This window comes from Homarus americanus, unplaced genomic scaffold (genome assembly GCF_018991925.1).
Source record: "Homarus americanus isolate GMGI-L3 unplaced genomic scaffold, GMGI_Hamer_2.0 scaffold21541, whole genome shotgun sequence".
In the NCBI taxonomy this organism is placed as follows: domain Eukaryota; kingdom Metazoa; phylum Arthropoda; class Malacostraca; order Decapoda; family Nephropidae; genus Homarus; species Homarus americanus.
In genome coordinates this window covers 58,204-67,631 of record NW_024757341.1, presented here as the reverse complement: position 1 = coordinate 67,631, position 9,428 = coordinate 58,204, and the positions used below count along the sequence as shown (strand labels likewise).

The window sequence follows — 9,428 nt, the reverse complement described above, 5'->3', positions numbered from 1 at the left end:
TGTCACAACCACGCCTTCCCCCCACGCCTGTCACAACCACGCCTTCCCCCCACCCTGTCACAACCGCCTTCCCCTCCCGCCTGTCACAACCATGTTTTGAGTCATCATCTAGACAGTGAATTGAGAAAGAGGCCGGAGGAGATGGAAGAGGAGGAGGAGGAAGAGGAGGAGGAGGAAAGAAGAGGAAGGAGGAGGAGGGACAAGAAGAGGAGGGGAAGAGGAGAAAAGAGAGAAGGGAGGAGGAGGGGAGAGGGGTAAGGAGAGGGAGAGGAGAGGGGAAAAGGAGAGGGCATAGAACAAGAAGAAAGAGGGAGGAAAAGGAGAGGGGAGAGGGAGGAGAAGAATAAGGAAAGGGAGAGAAGAGAAGAGATAGAAATGGGGAAAAGGAGAGAGAGGAAGAAGAGAGAGAAGTAGGAGAAGAGAGGAAAGGGAATGAAGAGAAGGAAAGGGAGAAGGAAGAGTGGGAAGGAAGAGGCGAAAGGAAGGAGGAGGCGAGAGGGAGGAGGAGAAGAGAGGGAGAATGAAAAGTAGAGGAAGCAGAAAAGGGACAGGAGAAGGACGGGAAGGGGAGAGAGACAGAAATAGGAAGGAGAATGAAAGGAGAGAGAGAGAGAGAGGTAGAAAGAAGGAGCAGAAAGAGAGAGAAGAAAGAGAGGGAGAAAGAGAAAATAATTAAAACAAAAATATGGCAGTGAATTTGGTGGTGTGGCGACAGGACTCACTTAGCAACCACTCGACACCAACGAGTTAAATGGTTGCTAAGGAAGCGGGCGAGGCTGAGAGAGAGAGAGAGAGAGAGAGAGAGCAGGTGATGAAGAGACATCACAAGTACATTAACCTCACTGTAAAACCCTCCCTCACCCTGACACTATAATGGTATCCTCCCTCCCTCTCCCCTCCCTCCTACTACTTTCCTTTCCCTCACACTTCCTCCTCCTATTTTCCCTTCCCTCTCACAACCCTCTCCCTTCCTTTCCTTCTCCTTCTCTCTCTCCCTCTTTATTTCTTTCCATCATCATCATCAGTATCATTATTATTATTATTATTATTAACCATAGCAGCACCAACCCATAGCTTCTGTCCCTCCTCTGCCCCTCCCCTCCCACATTTCTCATCCTTCTCTCCTCTTTCATCCCTACCCTTTCTCCTTCTCCTCCGCTAACCCTCCTTTCGCCTCTTCTCTCCCTCCCTACCTCATCCATCCCTCCCTTCATTCCATCTTCCTCTCTCTTCCCTCTTCCTCTCACCCTGCCTTCCTTCCTCCTTGAATATATGTGGATTCCGTCCCATGTTGGAATCAGGTATCATGACCGTGGTGATAGACTGGCCAATGAGGCATGTAAGAAAGAAATTGTTGACGGTGACCTTGGCCTGTCCAATGCTGTACTTAAAAACATTCAAGTCAGAATCATGAACTCTGATCTAGAAGAACTGAGAAATGTAGACAGACCTGACAGTTGTAGCATTAGTAAATATGACAAATTTTGTGACTAGAGGTACCGGTATGGCCAGCATAAGGACAGAACCAGACAATGTGATGTAGTCGTGGCCAGAATTAGGCTAGGATACAGACACATCTGGCAAGTTAGTAACGCTGTACCCATACCGGAACACTCAGCATGTAAACTGTGATAAACCTTTAAAGCATACACTTGAACACTTTATTATTGAATGTGACACTGTCAAAGACTTCAGGCCACCTGACTTATTGTATCATGAACTTTGTAATTACTACAGTGAATCAGAAGTGCTTGAGGATATTCTTGCAGTTTATCCAAAATTTGCTAGCCCACACTGATTAGTCTTCAAATAGAATATGATTTCTACTGTATCTGAACCACTGACCTGTGTGGCAGTGAACAGTTTCACCCTCATAAATAGGTTTAATAGGTAGTAGGTAGTAGGCAGCTACCAAACAGGGAGGTACTACCGCCTGGGAAGTTATTGGAAGCATAATGTGTTGTCTAATGGTAGACCCTGCTGCCATATGGCATCACGAAAATTGTGACCAAGTCCCAGGTTGCTGATCTGTCTTTCTGCCTCATTTACACACAATTGCTGGGTCTCAATTGTTTCTCTTACTTGGACAAAACAACATACATACTATAAATCGTTTACAGCGTTTACAGCGCCCAACAGGGAAGCACGCAGAGTCCATGCTTGCCTATTCAACTCATGCATTAAAGGGCGTAGGTGCCTGAAGGACCATGGATTTCATCGGCAAGTTACATTTAGTGACAGGATGAGCGTGTGGAGGATATTATATTTTCGTCCCTCAGGCCCTGATGTGGGTCACTGTCCTATGCCCGGGAGGGCTAATCCCCGTAAAAACATAAGACCTGTACTGTAAATGAATATGAACTACATCTTTGTGTATGAACCTCTGTCCTGCGTGGCAGTGAGAAGTGATACCACCCTCAGTGTCAAACTGTACTCCAAGCTTTGCCAATAAATTTGTTAACCATTAACTCCCCTCCCTCTCTCTTGCCCTCACCCTTTCCCTCCCCAACACTCAGTAAGGGGCACCACACACTCACTCACCAAACAATCACATTTTTAAAACATTCCGCCAATAAACTCACCCAAATTTACGGCACAGTGGAGATGAAAGACGATAACAAGAGAGAGAGAGTGTGTGTAACAAGAACTCTCTACTAACTCAATAAGAATAATTTTGTTCTTTTCCCTTCCCTACAACAAACAGATCCTTCTCACTTTGAGTTATAATATTGGTACAAAAAGTAAAAACCAAACCAAACATTCCTTGACCTCTTAGTGCTAGTCGTGACGTCAGTTGGGATAATGGTGGGTAGTTCACACTGACACCTACAGCACAGTGCTTCATTATACAGCTCAATGCTGTTTAAATAACCTTATACGGTGTTGATGTATAATGAAATTTGAGCAATATAATCTAACATTAAACTAATATGGTCATAAAATGCTGACTATAAAATATATGTATAGAGGGAACATAGTTGTTGACATATTGTGCGCTATACTGGACCTGGCCACCTGCTGGACTCACCCGGCCCGGTGGACACCATGGTGAATTTGATCAAAACTCTTGTTAACACGAGTAAATGATGAAACACTTGGAAAATAATCTTCATAATTGTTCTTAAATTTGTCAACGGAATTACGAATACTTTTAAAAATTAACATAAAGTACCGTCCGTCGTCTTGTGGTGACATACACAGTCGATGTCTCCTTTAGACATGTACTGATCAAGTAATCAAACAAGTGATTGTGTGTTTGATGATTGTTTGAAACGTGACTCAGCTACAAGCTTCACCTGGTCATTGGGGGGGGGGAAGGATCCCTGGTGATGTGAAGCCCGAGAGAACAGTCGAGGTAAGGTGATGCTCCTGGTGACTAACGCCCGTATTAGTAAACATCTTCCTTGAGAGGATCGTCGTGTTTCAACCTGAATTTTAAACTAAATGACTCCTGAGGGACACAGCAGTACAGTACTTAACGGGGTGGTGTGGCGGTAAAATGAACTAATTCCAATATTATAAATTAGGTTAGGTTAGGTTATGTTAGGTTATGTTAGGTTAGTCTAAGAAGATGGACGATGAGGCTCCGGGATTCACAAAGAGTCTATGACAAGTGATAATTCAACATCGACTCTTCATAACACCGAGCCTGGGGGAGTAACGTTAGCCCTGAACACGACCAAACACTACAACATCTCCCAGTGCTGTGTTGATGTTTACCTGTTACCACTCCCACAATCCCTCCCTCCCCATCCGTCTCTCAATCCCTTCCTCACCATCCCCCTCCCTCCATCCCTTCCTGTTCACCCCTCCCTCTCCTCTCCATCCTTCTCTCAATCTTTCCCTCTCCTTCCCTCCCTTCCCCTCCTCTCCACCCCTCCCTCAATCCCTTCCAGGTCCCTACACTCCCGTCCCCGTCTCCCCTTCTCTCAATCCCTCCCGAACTCCTACCTCTCCCTCCCCTCCTCAATCCCTCCCGAACTCTACCCTCTCCCCCCCCCTCCACCACACTCACCGGAGATTTGTCACCCCAGGTCCCATCTCTTTTGTTTAAATATTTTTACTAAAGGAAACTCAACATAAAAGTTAAAAAGAAAAAAAACAAAGACAGGTTTACTGGCCCCCACCACACACACACACACGGCCGCCGCTACAAAAATACATTTTTTATATATACAAAATATATATATACAAACTTTGACCGTACACAACAGTTTTTCTTTAATAAAACCAAATTAATACAACAGCCTTGATATACATACAAACTAGCGCAAACAACAGAGTTTATAAACACACTATACTATACAAGACTGGTTACCTGTACACTATACACAGCTCTATATTAACTCAGATACAATAATGCTGGTGTGTGTGTGTGTATATGTGTGTGTGTGTGTGTGTGTGTGTGTGTGTAACAAACTGGTTTCACTCATATAATAGTCAAGTAGAACATTAAACACATTTGTAAACAGGTGAGAGGACGTGTAAATGAGAGAGAGAGAGAAACATGAACCCGTGTCTGGACGGCTTGGCAGGCAGCCACCACTCCTGTATAACAACCAAAATCTTATAGGATTACGCACACACACACATACACACACACACACACACACACACACACACACACACACACACACATACACACACACGAACGAGAACATACAAGCAATTAAACAAACATACAAAACAGAGAGAGAGAGAGAGAGAGTTACTGGATTCCCATAAAATTCCTTAACGTAACCCAACTCAATAATGCTGAGTCACCTCTCTCTCTGGCCCTGGGTCCAATAGGGGCTCCCGCGGCCCCATATTGGTCGCAACACTAACCACACTGTATACCCAATAGGGGACCATTACAACTGGAGCCTACACCGAGTAGCACCTCATCACCTGAAGATTAGCCCCCCTACACCCATCCAGCTTAATTCACCTGATGAATAAACCACCCTAACCCGTATCACCAATAGGGAGTGGATTTCAATCTTAAAGGTTAGGTTAGGGGCCCATTAGGACAGGGGTCCATTTAACCAGTGGCAGTCATCCTTACCTCACCTGGTCCACCTGAGCGCCACCCACCGCCCTTACCTGCAATACAACAAGAGTTAATTAACACCTTAAAGAATATACACTGAGGATAACACAACAAAGACAAAACATTCACAAAGGCTTGGATCATCATCATCATCATCATCACCATCATCATCATCATCATCATCATCATCATCATCATCATCACCATCATCATCATCATCATCATCATCATCACCATCATCATCATCATCATCATCAACATTATTATTATTATTACATCTTTTCAATATTTGGATCACAAGAAGATTAGTCCTTTAGTTTATTTGCCCTCAACATTAACCACCCAAACGCTACCCTGTAATGAAGTCCTGTAATAAAGATGATGTAACATGACACACACACACACACCTCGACCTGTCTCATAACAACACTTAATATGAAGAAATTACAGTAGAGTCGTTTAAACTTTCCTATTATCACAGCAGCTGTCATAAAGGTGGTTAGTACTTATTTCAGAAGGTTAACAAACAGTGACCTGGCTATCAAGACCACTAACTGACACCAAGATGGGGAGGGGGGGGTAGTGAACGATCATTATAATTATTACACCTTGATCGAGTGTCAGTGTATAAACCAACGGCATCACTGAGTATTGAGTCTTGGAGTTGTTTCCACCACGCCGTCAAGGTTGCACAAGCCGGGAACACAACTGAAGAGTGAAATTTTGAAGAGACAAGTTTGGGCGTGAGAGCAGAGACTTACGGCCGACGACGAAGAAAATGCTCCAACCTCACAAATGCCTGAACCTCATCGGACCCGGACATGAGGTAGATAGTTGCTTTAGGAGGTAGGAGGGGGAGGCTTAAAAACACACACAAGACTCCCTACCTCTGGTCCGGTGGTCGGCGTCTGGCAGGTACTGGAGTAGAGGCTAACAAGCTCATCCCGTATCGGTTACTGAGGCCTTACTGTGGATCGATTTGATTCAGGAAATAAAAACTTGGTAGCGCGACAACACGGGTATCGGGTGAGTCAGGTCACAGGATACAACCAATTATCTATTTTTTATGCTTCACCAACTTCCTCCGCTGTCCTCACCACCACCAGCATCATGTGATGGTGACCGCCGCCACCACCACCACCACCAGCATCAGGTGATGGTGACCGCCACCACCACCACCAGCATCAGGTGATGGTGACCGCCACCACCACCATCAGGTGACGGTGACCGCCACCACCACCATCAGGTGATGGTGACCGCTACCACCAGCATCAGGTGATGGTGACCGTCACCACCACCATCAGGTGATGGTGACCGCCACCACCCACCATACACACCTACACAACTCAGGGGTACAGTACAGTACACGACGAAGGCGAGGGTCAGTGTTATTACACACACACACACACACACACACCCGTCCATACACACACACACACACACACACACACACACACACACACACACACACACACACACACACACATATACAGTATATATATAGATGACTGGTTGTCTTACCATCCATCACCATCACTGTCACCCGTCCATACATACATACATGTACATACACACACACATACAAACATACACGTCGCCAGGTAGAGGAAGGGGCTGGTGAGGCCACAGTAGAGTAGTGGGTCGATCAGCTGTGTTTGACTGGTGCAGCCACTTTAAAACACGGAGGTAGTAAGTAACAGACACTCACGGGCTCCACAACTCTCATTTAGTTTTTACCACAAACTCCACAGAGACAAAACAAACAAATCTCAGTATCGCAATTTACCCGAAATATTAAGACTTTCATATTTCTCATATAATTTTGTTTTAGTTTAATGAGGGAAAAAGTGACTTGGGGTAGAAGCCAATTGTTGTGAGTGAGGCAAACGATATGACTGTGAGGAACACTTAACACTATCTTGCCCTCCACACTCTTACTAACACTAACATCGGTGACTCTCGGCCGTGGTGTAATATTGCTGCTGATCATCTGTGCTTTGAATATATGCGTGTGTGTGTGTGTGTAGGTGTGTGTGTGTGTCAGCTGCCTCTACCCCCACCCCTCTACCCCCACCCCTCTACACCACCCACCACCCACCCACACCACCCACCACCCACCCACACCACACACCCCCAAAATAAACAACCACCTCGAGACTGCTGTGGGCTGCTTCACACTCCACACTTTCATCAATGGCTAACAACTTCATGATCCTGACAGTCGGATTAATTCACTACTTAAAATTTCCTACAACGAAAGAAACCTATTGATGGTATTCTAATTTATCATTATATTTTACTGCAAATATCTATTAGTCACTTCAAAGTCATCTCCAATACCTGTGTCAAGATAAGTTTTTTTTTATTCAATTAATTCTAGTCAACATTTCCACATATACTTACATTGAGCTCAAAAACATGGGGAAATTCAGAGGACTAATTAAACATTCTGCAAAAGCTATGCTAATGATCTCAACCACCCGGCTACACCCCTAACGAGGCACACCAATGGTTCTTGAAGGCATTGTTCCATACAGCGAGACACAGCCCATCATTACACGCTGGTATTGAAGAGAGGCTGTAAACAATGGACACACACACTGCCAGCATACACACACTGCCAACATACACACACTGCCAGCATACACACACTGCCAGCATACACACACTGCCAGCATACACACACTGCCAGCATACACACACTGCCAGCATACACACACTGCCAACATACACACACTGCCAACATACACACACTGCCAACATACACACACACCAGCATACACACACTGCCAACATACACACACTGCCAACATACACACAGCACACACTGCCAGCATACACACACACTGCCAGCATACACACTGCCAGCATACACACACTGCCAGCACACACATACACACACTGCCAACATACACACACTGCACACACTGCCAACATACACACACTGCCAGCATACACACACACACATACTGCCACACACACTGCCAACATACACATACTGCCAGCATACACACACTGCCAACATACACATACTGCCAGCATACACACACTGCCAACATACACATACTGCCAGCATACACACACACACACATGTCCTAAAATAATTCAGAGAGACAAAATCTTATTCTACTTTACAGACACGAAGGCGGCAGAACACGGGTGGGAAGATAACTGTGGCGTGTTGGACCACGACTCCAGGTGAACCAAACCACAGAGATCCTCCACTGACCCCAGACACACACTACGACCTATACATATAAAACAAACTAGATGGATCGGTGCTACACGTGTCAGGATATTTGAAGGTAGAGTTATTCAATATGAAGGCCACTGTAACCCAGCTACAGAATGGGCGCCTGACTTTACTGTTGAGGAAGCGAAAGGCAGTAGAGTGCAGTGTCAATCACACAGCACCTTTGTATACCGAAGGTTTAGTCTTCAGTATGCGAGGGCCCCAGGGCCCAGGGGACCCACTCACGCCTTCAATAGGTTTGGAAGGTTCAGGCGGAAGGTTGTCGAAAATATGTGGGAGATCTTCAGCCAGCATCACCACACTCATAAACCACGACCATGTGTGTGTACAGCATATGTATGTAGGAGTGGATGCATGATGTAAAGTACTGTGTCTATACAGCATAAGTATGTATGCATGGATACATAATGTAAAGTGCTAGTGTTTGGGAATATAAATTTCTACATGAAATGTTTCAATATAAATATATCAGAAGCAAGTCATTCTTTCCAGACATGTGGTCAGTAATATTGGTGACAGTGAGCCGTGTGGCAACACCAGGTCACCTCTGTGAAAATACTCAATGGTACAAGAAAAGAAAGGCTTTTATGAGGGCCGGAGGGAGGACGAGAGGAGTGAGGAAAGGGGGGCCGGAGGTGAGGAGGAGGAAGGAGGCCGGAGGAGTGAGGAAAGGGGGGCCGGAGGAGTGAAAGAGGGGCGGAGGTGAGGAAAAGAGGGCCGGAGGAGGAGGAAAGAGGGCCGGAGGAGTGAGGAAAAGGAGGGCCGGAGGAGTGAGGAAAGGAGGGCTGGAGGAGTGAGGAAAGGAGGGCTGGAGGAGTGAGGAAAGGAGGGCTGGAGGAGTGAGGAAAGGAGGGCTGGAGGAGTGAGGAAAGGAGGGCTGGAGGAGTGAGGAAAGGAAGGCTGGAGGAGTGAGGAAAAGAGGGCTGGAGGAGTGAGGAAAGGAAGGCTGGAGGAGTGAGGAAAAGAGGGCTGGAGGAGTAAGGAAAGGAGGGCTAGAGGAGTGAGGAAAAAGCCACCACTTACAGGAAAGCCTTCAGTTTACACAATCACGGGGAAAAATTTACTGGTGACTGAAATTATTTTAAGGTGAAGCGATCACGACCTGGTGTGTGTGTGTGTGTGTGTGTGTGTGTGTGTGTGTGA

General features: G+C 45.8%; 1 protein-coding gene across 1 annotated transcript; it reads left to right on the top strand.

Moving 5' to 3' along the window:
• Positions 1-112: 112 nt before the first annotated feature.
• LOC121857437 (nucleolar protein 58-like) lies at positions 113-9,063 on the top strand (the record flags this gene model as incomplete). Its single annotated transcript, XM_042353486.1, is given in 5 exon segments — positions 113-181; positions 184-239; positions 615-662; positions 8,758-8,825; positions 9,012-9,063. Coding segments are annotated over 5 exon segments (293 nt in total), but the record flags the coding sequence as incomplete, so codon positions are not given.
• Between the last annotated feature and the right edge of the window lie 365 nt (positions 9,064-9,428).